This window comes from Buceros rhinoceros, unplaced genomic scaffold (genome assembly GCF_000710305.1).
Source record: "Buceros rhinoceros silvestris isolate BGI_N320 unplaced genomic scaffold, ASM71030v1 scaffold712, whole genome shotgun sequence".
In the NCBI taxonomy this organism is placed as follows: domain Eukaryota; kingdom Metazoa; phylum Chordata; class Aves; order Bucerotiformes; family Bucerotidae; genus Buceros; species Buceros rhinoceros.
In genome coordinates this window covers 13487-31844 of record NW_010400453.1, presented here as the reverse complement: position 1 = coordinate 31844, position 18358 = coordinate 13487, and the positions used below count along the sequence as shown (strand labels likewise).

At 42.2% G+C, this 18358-nt stretch overlaps 1 protein-coding gene across 2 annotated transcripts in view; it reads left to right on the top strand.

Annotated features, from left to right (window-relative positions):
- GRM3 (glutamate receptor, metabotropic 3) overlaps nt 1–17681 on the top strand; it is a 47483-nt gene extending 29802 nt beyond the window's left edge. Inside the window, exons 3-6 of one of the 2 annotated variants that reach the window (XM_010131842.1) lie at nt 4726–5792; nt 11404–11547; nt 14757–14800; nt 17139–17202. In XM_010131842.1, coding sequence (XP_010130144.1) covers nt 4726–5792; nt 11404–11547; nt 14757–14800; nt 17139–17202 — 1319 coding nt within the window. Of the gene's footprint in view, nt 1–4725; nt 5793–11403; nt 11579–14756; nt 14801–17128 lie in introns of both variants that reach the window. The other variant, XM_010131843.1, reaches the window with a different exon arrangement.
- The last annotated feature ends 677 nt before the right edge of the window (nt 17682–18358 follow it).

The following is an 18358-nucleotide window of genomic DNA, read 5'->3' as shown; positions in this document are numbered from 1 at the left end:
CCCTACACTAACTTTTGAATTGCCAAATTTCAATGTCCTTTCTGCCAATCAGGTGTGAAAACAGCTGCGTTATGCTGAGACAGAACCAAGAATGGGTGCATCAGGTCTCCATTACTCTGCCTGAATGTTCAGCCAAGCAGAAATAAGTCACATTGACCTCAACAAACCACATCTAGCTAAAAATGAAAGAACAAGAAAAGATATGTGCATTTTCGGGGTCCTCTGTGATACTTTTCAAGATAAGGCATCATACATGCAGATGAGCCTGTTGGACAAACACACCATATCCTGTTACATTAATATCAAGGCTTTTCCTTACAGTGCTTTAAAAAGGCATTGCCCAGGATATGTGACAGGAGGGAGTAGGGGGCGTTAAAAAAAATATGTTTTTCTGTTACATAAACAAATGTCTTGTTTTTCAGTCTTAAATCAGAAGTTCAGAGTTTTTGCAGCACCATCTAGTGAGACTAAGGAGGTTTTACCCAACTTTTCATAAACTCCAGCCTGTTCTCTCTTTACATTTGCATTTGTTTTTAATCATTATCTTCTTATAGTCTATTGGCTCAAAGTCTTTGTGTCAACAAACTGTTGAAGAAGGTGCCTTTGGTGCACACAAAAGTCCTTTTTACATTTCTTTCCAAACAACATGAAATCCCACAGCTTTGTAAACTGCTGAGCTGAAAAACTACAGAGCTGAAAAACTACAGAGCTTTCATCAAGCCTTGCTATTAATGATTTGCCTCCTAGCTAGAGAGTTGTGCCCCAGATCTGCACCTTGTTTTGAAAGAATAAATTCAGTAAGCAAAGAACAGATGCATGTTTTATTGGGTGTGAAGGATGTTCTGAGATGTAGGCATACCTGTCATCATTCCTACCAGGAAGTGTTACTGATGATATTTTATAGAAGACAACTTCTATACCCTCAGCTCTGTGCCAGACGCATGCAGGACTCTGTATGCAAAATATCCTTCCTGGCCCAAAGATTTTGCTGGCAAACAAAACTTGATTTGATTCCCAGCCAGTTAAGATGACGCTCATCTTTTCCTAAGCTGCTCTGCCTCTTAGAAGTTTCCCGGTGCCTAATTAGGATTAAAACTGCTTTGTTTTCCTCATGTACTCCTCCCTGGTTAAAAAATCCTGGAGTATTTTTCACCCAACTGAGCCAGTGTGTAGAATCAGAAGCATTTCAAAAAAGATTTCCCATACCACCTCTTTAAAAATGTTTTTGGCCAAAGGGAAAAGAAATGCCCCTTTCAGAACTTACTTTCTGGATTCTTTCATGCCACCAAGAGCTGTACATCACTGACACCAAAAATAAGAGCTTCCAAACGAAAACAACTCACCTGCTTCTAACAGCACGTAAGCACAATTATGTGATAGTTGGAAAAGATGATCCTGCTGTAGGAAGATGAAAGCAAAATGACATAATTCACTACATAAGAGCTATGATGTTATTTTATGTTGTTATCCATATCTGCTACTAAAACGGCCATAAAACTATGCAGTCATTCCTCTCTCATCTGAAGCTGAAGGAGTTTGTCCTCCACTTACACAACCGCATCCTCTCCTTGGTAGGATTTCCTCAGGGAGCTGACAGAAGTGAGCTGCCTGCACCACGGCTCCACAGGTTTTTGTCTTCTCTCTGCACCAGAGTGTTTCTCTTGTTCTCAGGAGCATCACTGCTGTTGCATCTTCATTGCTGAACTGCTGCAAGTTGGAGCACAAAGCACTGCTGCTTCAAGTCACTTAGAATTACCCTTTCTTCTCCGTGATAATCTTTTAAATGGAATTTCTCTTAGCTAACTGCTTTGCAAAAGGATAATTCATTTCATGAAGTGCAAGGGGAGGAGAAGATTCGAAGATACTGCTCGTCTTAGCTAATGGAGTGGATAGACCCGTGGGTAGACTCATCTCCCAAGGGACAAATCTCAAACAACTTGGCTACAAATCTGAAAAAGACCTGCTAGAAATACCTGTTATAAAGATTGTAGGTTTACTCTCAAAACCGAAATGTAGCTGCAAAAAAATTCTCAGAGTGACTTACGGCATGGCCTGACATCATCTTGGGGAAAATATTCTGCCACTATGCAAAAATTACTCTTTTTGCTCTAGAACTTGAAGTCCTGCTTTTATATGATATTACATTCATGCCTATAAGCCTCTTATTTTTATGATTGTTATTGCATCCTATTTTCTGAAACCATGACTTTTTGGAAATCATCCTACAGGATCTAGAATATGTTGATAAACATCAGTTAAATAGTAATTTTATATGTAATCAGTGGGTATATTAATTGCTGCCACCCAGTGGGCTCATTTCTAGGCTTTGGCACACCATCCTATAATCTAATACATCCTTGTTTGGTTAAATGATTTAGTCGTTTTTATCTGAAGGAGTGTGATTTATTTCCCTCTGTCAGCAGCCATTAAAAATGAATGTTTCAAGCTACAAGCTGTGGTTGACTTAAAACATATTGTCCTGGAAAAATCTTTTCTTCATATTTGTAGCATGGAAACAGCTCCGTGGAAGGAAATTTGCGCAGGAGCTTCAAGCTAACTATACATGAGATTACCTGCTCTGCCTTCTGGACTTACAGGCAAATTCTTTGCTCTATTTAAATGATAAATATTCTAACAGAGCTAAAGTTGTTAAACGTGTTACACAGGGGAAACTCTTTCATGAAAAGTGCTGACGTTGCTGACCCTCACTTTACTTGCGCTGGGGTACTGACGTACAGGGGAAACTCTTTCATGAAAAGTGCTGACATTGCTGACTCTCACTTTACTTGCGCTGGGGTACTGACGTGCTTAAAGTTATACTCTTGACAGGAGATGAGCCATGCGACCAGTTTGCATTTTGTCTTGCTAACCTGTGTCTCTACTACTGCCAGTAGAAGCCACAGGCTCTCAGCACACCTCAGGAACTGGCCTGTATAACGCTGAAGTGAATAAATTGGCTCTTAAAACTGGGCTGCTGTGTTAACAACTTGTACAATCTCTGTTAGTGTTATGAATAATGAAATAAGACACTGGCAATGACAACACATTATTGAAGAGCTGTTAAGTGCTGCATTATGATTTCATTTTATTGCTGCTCCTCTGTGAGAGAGCTTGCATGTCTGTGGATGAGGAGGAGGAGGAGGCAGAGAAGGGAAACTGTTTAATATTCTTCTTGTTGACCTATATTTTGTTATGAACATGTTATTTCCAGAAGGACTGGCCATTAGGGGGAGTATTATGCTGCCCTTAATTTTTGTGCACTCAGAGGTCTCACCTGGCTACACGGAGGAACAGCTAGATGCTAACAGTGAAGAAAAAGAGGAAATAATCCTCTTACACATTCCTGGGTTACCAGACCTAGTCCGTAATCCTACAAACCAAGGCTGACTACCACTGTGGTTGACCCCGGTGAGGTGGTAAAGTTCAGGACGGGGAAAGGATAAGAGTCAGAGTCTTGACTGAAACAGAGAAGGGACAGCAGGTGGGTGTAAATTCTCTTCCAATCTTGCCCTAAGATAAGAAGCAAGTTGGGAAAGAAATGCAGTCCAAGACCAACACCTGGGATGCATCAACCCTCCAACTGGGGTTTGTGTGCCAAAAAACACTGCCCCTTTTACTGACCTTAGCAGGAATACTGCAAAATAAGGTAACGCTCTGGAGGAATAAAGGCGAAAGAATTTGGCCTCAGTGTTTTATAGAAACTGAATAAATCTACCTCAAGTCCAAAGTATCTGGAGCATGAAGTGGAGGAAGATATTACATCCTTATATGATATTGCTCATGCTCAAGCTTAGCATGGGCACAGATGCAGGCAATGAGATTTATTCCAGCAATGACAGTGGAACCACTTCTGTAACCAAAGACACTGGGGAATGAAATCACCTTTATTGCTCATCAATGGCAAAAAAAAAAAAAAAAAAAAAAAAAAAAAAAAAAAAAAAAATTTCCTCCTACATTTTTAGTGTTTCTTCATTCCCTGCATGAGCTTCAGCTGGAGGAAAAACAAAAACTCTCCCGAGCTGACCAGTTGGAAGTGTTACAATATTGATTTCACAGAAGGTCACAGATACAGTTTGTGTTTTTTCCCAAAGAAGATATAGGATCAAAGAGGCACATGCTGGTAACCTCAGACCAAACAAGACATATCAGAAACTGGTAAAACTGAGGCAAAATAGAAGGGATTCAAAGCTTCCTCCAACAGTGGGAGAAATGAAAAAGACATAGTAAGAAATTGTGGAGGACTTCACAGTTACTTTTACTTCTCCATCATTCTCAAAAATGAATCCTCTATTCAACTGCATTCCAGACTGTTGGCCTCAAAACTGATGTTTATTGATCTGACCATTTAGGTTTCCTTATATCATGTCAGCTGAATTTCATCAAATGATGCTGAGCCTCAGTTAGACGCAGTCCTCTTCCTTTCAAGAGAAAAGGTGAAAGACGGCAGTTGTGCATACTGGCGGAAATTCATTTGTCTCCACAGCAAAACAAATGTAAGGACATTGGTAATCTAACATTTACAAATACAACTCATGCAGTAAAGTGAAACAGAGATCTATTATCTGAGTTCTTCTAAGTTCAAAAATGAGACAGACAGACCTCTCAACTTACCTGTTGGCACTAGAGTTGGATTCTATAACCTGTCTGGTGCCTGTGGCTGCCGAAAGGATGAGAAAGATCTGGAGCTTTGATAATAACATTTTCTATTTCTTTTTTTTTTCACAGCTCCGTTCAACCCACCCAATGCTGCAGACAGTATGGTCAAATTTGATGCCTATGGAGATGGGATAGGACGATACAATGTGTTCAATTTCCAGTACACTGGAGACAGATACTCCTACGTGAAGGTTGGTCACTGGGCAGAAACCTTGTCACTTGAGGTAGACTCTATCCATTGGTCCAGGAGCTCTGTCCCTGTCTCCCAGTGCAGTGACCCCTGTGCTCCTAATGAGATGAAGAATATGCAACCGGGAGATGTCTGCTGTTGGATTTGTATTCCTTGTGAAACCTATGAATACCTGGCTGATGAATTCACTTGTGCAGACTGCGGGCCTGGAAAATGGCCCACAGCTGACCTGACTGGTTGTTATGACCTGCCAGAAGACTACATCAAATGGGAAGATGCTTGGGCAATAGGTCCTGTTACCATTGCATGCCTGGGCTTTATTTGTACTTTCATGGTCATTGCAGTGTTCATCAAGCACAACAATACCCCCCTGGTCAAAGCCTCTGGTCGTGAACTGTGCTATATCCTGCTCTTTGGAGTCTTCCTGTCTTACAGCATGACTTTCTTCTTCATAGCCAAACCTTCTCCAGCTATCTGCACTCTCCGTCGTTTGGGGCTAGGAAGCTCCTTTGCTGTCTGCTACTCTGCCCTTCTGACGAAAACGAACTGCATAGCCAGAATATTTGATGGTGTAAAGAACGGTGCTCAAAGGCCGAAATTCATCAGTCCCAGCTCTCAGGTCTTCATCTGCCTGAGTCTCATTTTGGTACAGATCGTGGTGGTGTCTGTGTGGCTTATCTTGGAGGCCCCTGGCACCCGGCGGTACACTCTTCCTGAGAAAAGAGAGACTGTCATATTGAAATGCAATGTCCGAGATTCCAGTATGTTAATCTCCTTAACATACGACGTAATCCTCGTAGTCTTATGTACTGTATATGCCTTCAAAACAAGGAAATGTCCAGAGAACTTCAACGAAGCCAAGTTTATCGGTTTCACAATGTACACAACGTGCATCATTTGGCTGGCCTTTCTCCCCATATTTTATGTGACATCCAGTGACTACAGAGTAAGTCTTTGGATACCTGTTTCCATAAATCATGTGCATCACTTTAGAGGACCCAGACAACATTCACTAAAAGCTTCTTTCAATTCTATTGTCTCTGGATCCCTTGGAAAGTCCTGTTTCAATGTTAATGTCCACCTAAGCATATTACCAAATTTTAGCTTATTGCTAAGAAAGATGGTCTCATTTCAAACTGAGCATGTGCAGTTAGAGGTGGGAGGGATTGGTACTGCAAGTCTAATTGTGGTAGTGGCATAACGTATGGATCAAGCATTCATATTGGTACGTCAGTATGTGAAGTCCTAGTCCTAACAGAAAAGCCTGGTAGATCATGAGCTAGAATGAATCATAATGAGTGATGGTGGGCCTTAAACTAAAAACTGAACTAACTAGTCATCTGCAAAAAATCTGCCTTTCAAACATGGTATTTTCTTCCAAATAAAAAAGATAAGGAAAGAATTTCAGAATTTCCTATGAAAAGAGATTTAAAAAAAAAAAAATCCAACAATTGTTACACTTGAATATAAAACTTCTTATTCTTTCTCCACTTCGTAGGAGATAAAACGCATACCTCACTGACAAGAAAATGTTCGTCAGCCTTCACCAGCAAACTTAAAAAACATCAAATGCTTTAAATTGTCACCTAGTATTACAAAGCCTCAAGGTCAATAAAAGTGTATTTTTTGGACAGAAGGAAATTGAGTTGGAAAAGAGTTGGATCCACTCCTCCAGAAATCTCACAGTTATTATGATGTGAGAAGTGACTGCTGGAGTTGGCCCTTACAACAGTTTGCAGTGAATTGATTCAACTTTTGCCCAGGAGAAAGGTAGATTAGCTTAGGGTGGCCTCACTACCAGTAGCATGCACATGAAAGAGCATGTAAAATTGTGGAGCTTCTCACGTCGCTTAACATACTCCTCGTGTGACCACCCTGGAACAATATGTTTAGTGCTATTTTTCTCAGCTTAGGAAATGTACTGAAAACCTCGAGAAAACAAGGATACGTAACAAATGATGCCATAAGACACACAGAGTGACAGTAAAAGAGCTAAATATATTTAGTCTAGACAAGAGTAAACCCGGGGAGACGTGATCACAGGCTATAAATAATTTCAAGGCAAGAGAAAGAAAGAAAGGGATTATTCAGTCTCAGGAGAAGTTAGGATGGCGAGTAATGGATTGAAGCTAATGAAGGAGAAGTTTAAGGCAGGCACTGGGGAGCAGCCCTGGACACACAAAGTAATCGGGAAGATAGACACAGAAGGAGGGTACTATCAGTGCAGACAGTCACGTGAGTGAGCAGCACAGACACTAATTGACAGGAGGAGCGTGACTTGATTGCTCAAGCAGCTTTTTCCAGCCTTATCTCCTGAGTGGCATTTTCATCAGTAGTCGTCGTTTTACTTACATACAAATTAGCCAACTCAAGTCCTACCAAACAGACAGAAAATGCTTTTAACACCTTTTTTTCATGCTTTCATAACATGTCAGGAGCTTTTGGAAAATTTCATCCTAGATGTCTACATTCCTTTGAAAAGCCCATGTTTAATTTCTGTGCAGTGTTACATGTTGACTCTGGGTCAATCCATGTCATCCTAAGGTAGACCAATACTGGTGGCATCACCAATCAACAACCTTAGAAGCATAATAGCGGCAATGAGAAAAATGGATGTTGAATGGCTTCAGATTTTATCATTAAGCACAAACATCACTTAGGACTCACCCTTGTGAATAAGAAGGGAGAGCTCCTGGAAAGTTATCCAGAGATTTGATGTCAACCTCACTGTAGTAGTTAAAGTTCAACAGAGTGTATATCTGTACCAATAAGGAAGAAGTATGAACCCTGTATGACAGGGGCCAGATAGCGTGTTAGATGTGCTGAGATGGCATATTACTGTATGTCTTAGAGACTGACCCACAAATAATGCGGCTATTTGGTTAAGGTCACCTCTGCTGTGAGAAGGGTTTATGGTACGGCTATGCCCCCAGTACCCAGATGCTTTTTTTTGTGTTTGACTAAGCTTGCTTATACCGGCATGACCCTTCTCCCTGAACAGAATAAATTTTAATAGCAAAAGTAATTCTGGGGGAAGGGTTTACGGTAGAGCTCTTGGTGATTCTGTCTTGACAGCTGTGGGATTTTTCCACACACAACATGCCTTCACATAATCACCAAGGTTGGAAGGGACCTCTGGGGATTGTCTTGTCCAACATCCACTGCTCAAAGCAGAGTCACCTATAGCAGGGCTGTGTCCAGTCAGGTTTTGAGTATCTCCAAGGATGGAGACTCCACAACCTCTTTTGGCATCCTGTACCAGTGTTTGACTATCTTCATAGTTTTTTTTTCAAACAGAATTTCCTTTATTTTGGTTTGTGTCCATGGCCCCTTCTCCTGTCACTGAGCACCACTAGGGAGAGTCTGACTCATTTTTCTTTTCTTTCCTGCTTGTCACATTTCCAACAAGTTCTTGTCTGTTCCGAAGTACAACATCAGGCAGAGCATGTTCCTTCAACAGTTGCTCAATCACCTGGTTTAGGCAGATGACCCAGCATCCCTCTAAAACCTCCTGCCTTGCCTCTGCTCTGCTGTGTTGTCCTTCCAGTAGGTAGCAGAGTGGTTAAACTGCCCTAAAACCAGGTTCTACAAACATTAGACTTCTCCCAGTTGTCTGAAAAATGCCTCTTCTACTTCTTCCTGGTTATGTGGTCTGTAACAGACACCCACCACAACGTTGTTCTGCCCATTTTGCCCAGTTTGCTAATCCTGACCCATAATCTATCAGCTGGCTCAAACTCATTGCTGAGCAGAGCTTCATTCACTCCCACTCCTCTCTCACACAGAGTGCAAGTCCCTCTCCTGTCCCTGCTGCCAGTGTACTGAATGATGCTGTAATGACAGATCTGTAAGTATAGCAGAAATCATCTGTCTGCTGCCACAAGTCACAGACTTCCAGCCTTCATCATTGTGGGAGTTTCCAATTCCCAACTCAACAAACACAGGCTGCCTAGTTCTTCTCTCGTACAGACTAGGCTCTTGCACTTGCAGAGTGACAGAGAAGATCCAGTGCACTTTTCCCTCATCACATCTGGTGTTGCAAAGTCTTCTGACCTCCTCCTATAGCTTCTTAATTTGTCAAAAGAAATCCTCCACACCTCCTGCAGAAAAGGAGACCAACTCCCCAGTCCCCATGAGAGGCCTCAGGCACCCCTGCAGCCCCAAAGCTGCAGAGCTGTGTCCTCCCTTGGAGCTCAGACTGAGTCAGTTCTGATATGCCAGGGGTATGTGCCCCTGAGGACACGGCGGGCAGTGCCCTGTGGCATCCCTCTTGCTCTGCACACAAACGCAGCCTTCAGCAGAGTTTCTAGCCCTCTTCAGTGTATGTTTCTGCATGCTGCTGAACCTGTTAATTGCCCTGCACCTTCAGAGGGCTTTTCTCAACACCTGCAATGAGAGTGCACAATCTTACCCAACCAAGAGCTCAGACAAAAGGTCAAAGACAGTTGACGGAGTTCCTTAGGAGCTGACAAAGGTAGCTAGAAGTCACAGCCTCCTGAGGCAATCCTCTGCCAGCAGCAGTAAGCTACCCTGACATTCATCAAAGTGTTCCCAAGAGTCCTTCAATGATCCCAGACATTGTCCCCAGAAGGTCTAGAAGATCCCAAAGCAGAGCCAGAAACTGCTCTGTGAACTGCTGTGTCTGGTGGTTGATTTTTTTTGCTGCACTGTCAAAAATTTAAAGGAGAACTCCTGGAAAAGGTAGATTTGTCTGATGCCGTTGATTTTTGTGCAGAGATCCACATTGATCCAGAACCAAAGATACAATATGATTAAATAAGCGCACATAGCATAAATTCACAGCAGCCCTAATATATAGCACATTTAGGGGAACTTTCAACCTGATCACCTTAAACAAATGCTTCAGAAATGGAAGAACAACACAGGAAGATAAAAGTCTGGGTGTTAACTTGGTTATTTCAAAACCAAGTGTCAAAAGTTCCTACTGTTTAGACAGTTTGCCCCTGCGTTTTCTTTAGGACTAGTTCTGGCTAAAGGAGCTCACCCCACTGCCAGTCGTGCCTGCCTGGTCTCGCCAGATTGCCTCCGTTCTGCCAGCACACCGGGGTCCGTGAGGCCAGGTGACACACTGATCCACTGAAGTGACCTGGTTAAAAGGAACCCCGTGGGATGGGGCTACTTTTAACCCAAATCGTTTCATTGATTGAATGTATAATTACACCAGCATGGCTGAGATGATCCAGGAGACACAAACCCCAGCAGAGCAGGGTGGGGAGGAAGGCTTTGTTAGTGAACTCACTGTGAAACGACTATCTTCAATTATTCTTGTTTTATAAGAAAACTCTCAGTCCTGTTTTACCTGAACAGAGCCTGGTTCAACAGCCACCCTAAACTGATCGCAGACCCTAAACTGACTGTGGATGAAATGCAGAGAAGGGAAGGGGAATGTGCAGCTGGAAACACTAAGGCGCCCCTTTCTCATGCTGCCTCTATAAGTTCTTCCATGTTCACTGAACCTGTGAAAGCTGAGCACCTTTCCACAGTGCTTGCCACAGCTACCTTGGGTAAAAAGTGATTGTTGTATGATCACATGAATTATACTCACTGCTGATGAAGCATTTGGTGCTCAGTATATATATATATACACACACACATATATATAGTAACAAATTCCATTCCCTACTCTATTTTTCATTTTGCACCAATTATTTCTGACAAAGAGATATGAGAAGCATTCCCAAGGAAGAAGGCAAATCTCCAAGGACTACAAGAGTGTAACTAAGGAAAAACAAGTGTTGGATGTATAATCATTCAAATTAAATTGTAGAGTTTAAAGCAGTTTAATTCAACATCTTAATTAAGGAATCTGCTTGGGAGAAAATAATATAAACTGAAAATGAGGCAGTAAACTGGCACCTAGTTATACTATTGAACAAAATGGAAGAAAGATAGCACCACTGAAGTGGCACTAACAAAAGCTCCAAGGCAACTACTCTCAAATCCTGCAGCCTTACGATTAATTTCTAAGCCAAAAACTTATGTCTCAGAGTCAGGGCACCTTTCAGGCTCAGTCTGACAAATGTCACCAGCTCTTACAGTTATTCCAAACCACACCCACATTCCTGCAAGGGATTGTTCCAGTTCTCTGATTGGGATTGACACTGGAGACTAAACTGCTTGAAAAGTTTAGTCGATGCTTTGCATGAGGCATCTAATGCAAACTCACATGGAGTACAGGATGTGCAGGCTGGTTCCCACGGAGGCCAGCTTTGCTCAGATACGGGATGCCAGGCGTTGCAGAGGATTTCCTGATCCAGTTAGAAATCAAGGTCATGAGAGATGAGAGAAAGAGAGCAGAACTATCCATTCTGTGTTAACCTGAGGGTCAATCTCCCTCTGATAGGCAGCGACACAGGGCACCACACACTCCCTCATACAGCCCCAGGATTGTGGAAGATAAGAATGTGACACGTTCAAACCACCAGTGCAAACCCCCAGGATTGTGGTTCCTGCCATTGTATGATGATGCTTCTAACATTCTGCATTTCAGAGCTTTCTGTACTGAAACACGGCGCTTTGCGCCCACTCTCTCCTAGGTGCAAACCACCACCATGTGCATCTCTGTGAGTCTGAGCGGCTTTGTTGTGCTGGGCTGCTTGTTCGCGCCCAAGGTACACATCATCCTCTTCCAACCCCAGAAGAACGTGGTCACTCACAGACTCCATCTCAACAGGTTCAGCGTCAGTGGGACCGGGACCAATTACTCTCAGTGTAAGTAACAAACCTGTCACATTTTTATAAGGATGTAGGTTTGCAGTGAGTTTGGGTAAAGACAAAAGGGGGGTTTTACCAGTAACAAAAAGACCTGCATAGGCTGGGCTGTGTACTCTGTGGAAGCATCACTTCATTTTTGTTTGGGGACAAAAACTCACCCTCCTCCCATGGGAATCAGGTCAGAACTTGCTCTGAAGCCCACCGAAGTCAGCAGCAAGCTTTCAGCAGGCTCTGATGCCAGCCCGCTGTACAAAGTGACTAGAGCCTGTCACTGGCTGCCATTCTCACAGCAGTGACAGCAGCAGATTGCCCAGGAGTATTTCAGTCAAAATGACGTGCCAAGGGGACCTGGTCCTCAATGCAGCATGCTCAGTGGCTCCTATCACCTGCACTGCAAGGAAAGGCTCCAACTCTGCACCAAAGGCATACATGGGATGCCGTAAGCTGTACCCATACGCGGAGTGTGAGCAATACCTTTGTAAATGCAACAGCAGGAAAAGCAATTGATGTCCTTTTGCAACAATAGCTCATCTGCTCTGCCTCCCTCCCTTCCTTCATCTTCAGTCTCTTCATCCCAAGCAGATTCATGTCTGTGACCTTGTCTTGAAGCTGTTTCTCCTCTTCAGGTTAAGTTGCTCAGAGGTTTTTTTCTGTTTGTTTAAAAAAAAAAATGTCCTCTATATTTATATTGGGTTTTTTTCCTTGTTAAGCTTAACTAGTCAAGGATGGGAGCACAGAAAGCCTTGTTCACAGAGCTCTGAGGACTGCAGGTCTAACCTGGAAGGCTAACTGATAAAGCTCACTACAACATTTAAAGAGGGAAGGAATAAGAAACAAAGGAAAGGGGGGATGCAGAGCAAGGCTTGCCAGCAAGTTCACACTAACCTAGCCTCCGGTTTTTGAAAACTTTCAAAATTGGCTAGAAACCTTTGGCACTACGGATTTCAGACAGAACATGGAAAGGATCTTGGGACCTTGCTGTGTGTCACGTTGGCAGGGATTAGGAGGTACAGGGATCCCAGCCATCTCCCTCTCCCACCCCAAACCCTATGGCGTGCGAATGCCCATGGTGACTTAACAAGAAGGCAGCCATGTGGCTTTACTCAACCCCCGTCTCATCAGAATCAGGACTGCATCCAGCCCTGACACCAGAAACCAAAATCTCCTTGCTGTTTTGGAAAACGTAAACCAAAAGAGATGAGATGACCCGAAGTGCTCAAAGTGCTGAGCACTTCCAAAAGGGCTGGATTTGAAAGACCAATGGATTCTTAATAATGTGTAGAAGTTTGGTCCCATGGTGAAATGGTAAGCCCCATGAGATTATTTTCATCACTTATGAATTTTATCTAAGCGGTCTACCAAGGTTTTTAATTCTCTACTATGGAGTAAGCTTAGTCAGAAATCATTTTGATTCAGGGGTACTTCTGTACAGGATCACATTTTGGATTTTGGTATTTTCATTAGAACGGCTGGATAATACATAAGTGTGTGCAAGCATGCACGCAACTGAAAGATGTCCTCAGTGCACATCTTTACGTTAAAGACATACTTTTCCAGGTTTGTGAATAGCTTTTAAGACATTACGGAGAGCATAAAAATCCAGACTTACAATATCTTGCTACTCCATTCAAACAATGGAGCAGTTAGAGGTAGCTGCAGTCATCTACTTTTACTGCTTACACCAAGCTGAATGAAGGCTCCTCCTCTTTGTCGGTCTCTTTGGACCGTGGCAAGATATGGACCTGGAATTAGGACTAAAAGGTCCATCACATACAATGCGAAAAGCCTTACAGTCTCCATCTAGGATAATTATTTGGGAAAATAACACTGAGAATTCACTGTCTCTGACATCACTGATGTTTTTAAGAAGGAAAATTTTCCTTTACTCCCTTCCATTTATTTATAAATTATTTTGAATATTTTTTCTTAACTGTTTAGTCATTTATAAACCTCAAAAGAGTTTGTCATGCAAATTGATTCTAATCCCTATCTAAAATATTCCTCTCATCAGTCCTGGGGCTGTCAGCTTGTTTTTATTTTGGTCTCAATGGTGTTTTCTTTAGTCAGAAACTGCTTAATATGAGACTGATCAAAATTTGCTCCAGAGCATTCTAGTAACAACATCCAAAAAGCCAGTTCTCATTCACTATCAGAGCTTTAGAGGGCAGGAGTACCCAAGTTGCTCGAATGGGCAGTGCATTTCCTACCTCCAAGGATTCCCACCTCCATTGCATCCCAGGGCTGCCACCACCTCTTCACCCCATCAGTCATTAACACCACGAGCACAGTCGGTCACAAACAGCAAGCAACACGCAGACAGTTTTTAACACAGTTCCTTGAACCGTGAAAACTTGTCAAACTGTGAGAAAAGGTAAGTGACACTCACGATGCTCTTTGGTAAGTGTTAGCTTTAGATGTGTATCGCAGCTACACCCCTAAAGCGAGCGGTGGGGGGAGGACCTGAGGCAATGGTCAACCACTTCAACTGCAGTGTGGTCATCAGAGCCGAGCTGAGCACCCCGTGTTGTCATGTGAATACAGCTCCTCTTCCTTGCTCTGCAGAAAGTAAGTGGAGATGAAGACTTGACTGCTAGGCAAGGAAACTAGTTTTAGAGGCACCTTGCTTTGATCATTTTGACAGCTGGAGTCTGGAATTCAAAAGAGTATAGATCTAAGCTGAAGAGAGGCAGAATATAAATGTATCTAGGTATATGATGTGCTTTGAAACGTATATATCTGTACACATTCATTTGAATCTGAAAACTCCTGTTTGGCAGAGTGTTGCATAAGTTCTGCTTCCCTGCAGCGTTTCCCCCCACTGCCTGTTTCCCCGCTGTGGCCTGCTTTATGGGCTTGGCAGTGGTATTCCCGTAAAGCAGGAGCTCAGCACTCGTTACACTTCCCAGAGAGCTCAGGACTGCTTTAAGCACCTACATGATTCAGACAGATTTTACACCCAGAAGGTGTCATTCATACAAGAATTGTCCACGTGGAGAGCTGCACACAGATTTGAGATCCTCCAGGAGTCCTCCACAGGGGCACAAAGAGAGTTGAAGCTGCTGTTTATAGCCAGGCTGGTAAATTTTCTCTCTCAGAATCCTTTTTCGCACTAGCCCTGGTATAAGGCTTTTATTCATGATTACCTCCCAGTTGTCTGGCTGTGAGCACGAGGCAGACAGAAAGCACAGCCTGCTCCTCACTAGGCAGGCATGCTGCAAGGTGCCCACAGCAGCGCTGGGCTCTTGCATTTGACCTCTGGTTCTTTGCCTGGGATTATCAAAGCACAATGAGGTACTGCCAGGAAAGAGGAGATCAAAAGCGTGAACTGCAGCCAAATCAAGACTTCTGGTCATGTCAAACTTTTTGTCTTGCCCTCAACACAAAGGGAAATGGAGGTTAAGTGTTTCTAAAAGATCCAGTTATATTTCAGGAAACCCCTTTGCTGCTGCTGCTGTAAGACACGACATGAAACTCAGAACCCTGCAGGGCCAGCGATTAACATCATCAAGGTCTGTAAGGAAAATCAAGATCTTTTGTTCAGCCTCAGAGATAGCTGGATACTGAGTGGAGGCACTTCACCCGGCAGAGTTAATAACTGCCCCCCAGCACTGCAAGAGAGGCACGTGCTGTAGAGGAAGTCTGGAAACTCCAGAGGCAAGGCCCCTTGTTTCACGACGACCACCATGTTTCTCTGTTCAACTTTGGCATCCTCCTGACTCAGTTACCACAGCATTTGAGCTATTCATGCTTTTCTATGTGTCAAAAATAACCCAAAAATAACGTTCTCTATGTTCAAAATAACCCTGAAGCTAAAAAAGTTCTGGGTGGGTGACTGATGTTCACAGAAACAAAAGGCTTTTGCCTGGAGTCGTATACTGCAGTAGAACAGGGATTTGGATGGGGTCTCCTAAGCAAAACCCATTTTTCTATTTGCCAGCAGCAAGTAGAAATAAACCAACAACAATAATAAAAATTTCAGGTCAGTGTGCTGCCATATTAAACGCTGTTAAAAGCTGAATACAAAGCCTGATAGCTCACCTTCACAAAATCATAGACGTGACATCCTGTGCCCTTTTACCTTCAAATGGCTGTTTTCACACATGTGACTGCCAACACATATCCAAGTTATGAGAGATCAAACTCCATCTACCTAATTCAGAGCAGGGGCTCATTCTTGGCTTCCCTCCTTACCAGGAATACTCCCAGCCCTCTGAATAGGTTAGTCCAGTATGTGCCTCTAAATTTGTCTTGTTAAAGCAGTTCTGTTTTCTATTTCTATTTATTCAGTCAATGAAAGAATTAGAAAGAGTAGTTGATTTGAAAAAAGAATGATTTATTCTAAAAATTATGCTGAGCATTTTTTAAGAACCAGTCTGCAACTGAGAGTGTAGCCAGCACCAGTTTTGGAAGAATGAGCATGCCCTTGTCAGCTGCATAAATTGCTTTTTACACTGGATGATTGAGTTTACTAAGTCATTGCTTGCCATGTGTTTTCTTGGATGAAGGCATCACATTTCTCCGGGTCACTGTTATCATTAACCTAATGTATCTTTCAAAAAACAGCTTTATGATGCCGTGAGCAGAGATGTCACGGAGTATCTGAAAACACATTCCTGATGCCCAATGGATAATTTTAACAGAGACGATAGACAAAACAGCTTGCTTTTAAATTAAAATCCACAAGGCTTTCTCAAAATGGTAATATATCCCATAGTGAAAATTCAAATACGTTTAGAAACAGATTCTGATACTCAGATTCAATTGTCATATCACTGAAGCAATGAAAAGCTGTTGTATAAAATATTAGACAATGTAGACGAAGGTATCAGAATCTGGCCTTCACCTCTGGGTGCATGTTGAATCCTGATCCTAGAAATGGAGGGTGTTATGGCCAGAAAATATTCTGGGATTAGGAAAGAAATAATCTTGTTTTTGAAAGCTGTTATTCAAAATTTTCTTTACTCCATCCATCAGGTACTTACATTTCTTCCTTTTTTCTTTTTTTAGTTAGAAAGTAGATCAAAACACAATCCTAATACGCAGAGGTGGATTCTCTCCTGGATTTAAAAACACACGTTTCATTTCGGGAATGTCGATTCCAATTTTGTGAAAGCTCAAAGGATCATTCCTCAGCATTTCTTGACAACAGAACACAAAAAATCCTAAGGTTCACTTTATATTCCACAGGGATATCTTATCACCACTCTAGCCATATTAATTCACAGTACCATGCAAAGTGAGAAAAAGTGAAACCCAGGGGCACAGAATCATCAGTTAAAAAAGTTGAATATTCTATCCAGACACTGCTTGACGAAGCTTAGTCACCCTGAGTGCTCCCAATGGTCAGCAAAGAGGACTCGGGTTCCCCCAGAGGATGCTCTAGCCTCAGTTGTGAATCGTCTTGTGGAGGTGCAAGCAGTACCTCCAACAGCCCTGCCTTGATTAAATTGGGTGAGATGGTCCAGATCAACATAAATTCTAATCTCATGTATGGTAAATTTTTGCTGCCTTGAAGTCAGTTGATTTTCTCCTCTCTTTCTCTTTCAGCATCTGCTAGCATGTACGTACCGACCGTTTGCAATGGAAGGGAAGTTCTGGACTCCACCACTTCATCTCTGTGATTGTGACTTGCAGTTCAGTTCTTGGGTTTTTAGACTGTTAGGCAAAATTTTGCACATGTTGTGCACTCCGGAAAACACCAGAAAAACAAAAGAAATCAAAACAAAACTAGTACCTTTTTTTAGAAACAGTGTAATAAATTATTTTTGAGGATTGTACAGTATATAGTGATGTTCTGGAACTTTTTAGACTGATTTTAGCCCTCCTGTTGTTAACGGTCATAAGGGACATGTAAATAACCATGGTTCACAACGTGCATAGTCCTGCAGTAAGGGAGTGATTTGTTGCAAGCACAGTTGCAATGTTAGGTGACTTCTTTCCTACAAAATTCTTTTGTAGCTCCTTGTTGTAATTAACTTAGACTGCATTTCTATGTTGTATATTACAGTTACCTTACGTGTAACAGATCGGTTTTTCTCAGCACAAAACAGCAGTATTAATGTAAAGGCACCAATAATAAAAGGATAAAAGCTTTTCAGCATGGCTTCATTTTTGTTTCTTCCTCCCTCAAGGTCATTACATTTCTCTAGACACCAGGATAGGTAAAAAGAATTAAAAATCTGCAGTACTTGGGTGTGTGTACAGATATCTGTGAACGGGTCTGTGCCCATGTTACAAAATCCATATCACAGAATATGTGCTTACGCTGAGCGCTTTGCCAGGGTCGGGTATAAACGCCCTCTCAAAAAAATGCACATTGTTAAAGCATCTCATGTGCTCCTTTTGTTATTAAAATCGGGGTAATTTTTAAAAGTGAAAATGTCTAATTGCATCTCAATGAGATATTCACCAAAAAATTTTGATTGTTGATCCACTCTTTGGGCATGACTTGATGCTGCCATGCACAGGATAGATTGGTAAAATATAGAAACCAAAGAGATTTTAGATTAGGTAGGCAAAGAGATGGAAGAATCTGTGTCAGAAAATTAGCTAAGACTGTTTTATACCTCTAGCCAAAACAAAGCTGGTTCATTTTGCCTGCATCAACAGAGCCATGAAGGGTAATTGAAGCACTGCAGAAACAGGGACCAAAAAAAGTCAAAAAAAGAGAAATCCAGGTGACATTTACACACATCTCTGGGCTGACCTTTGCATTCAAACCAAACCATTCAAGACACACATACCGGATACTTAGATAATTGCAAACTAGTTCTAAAG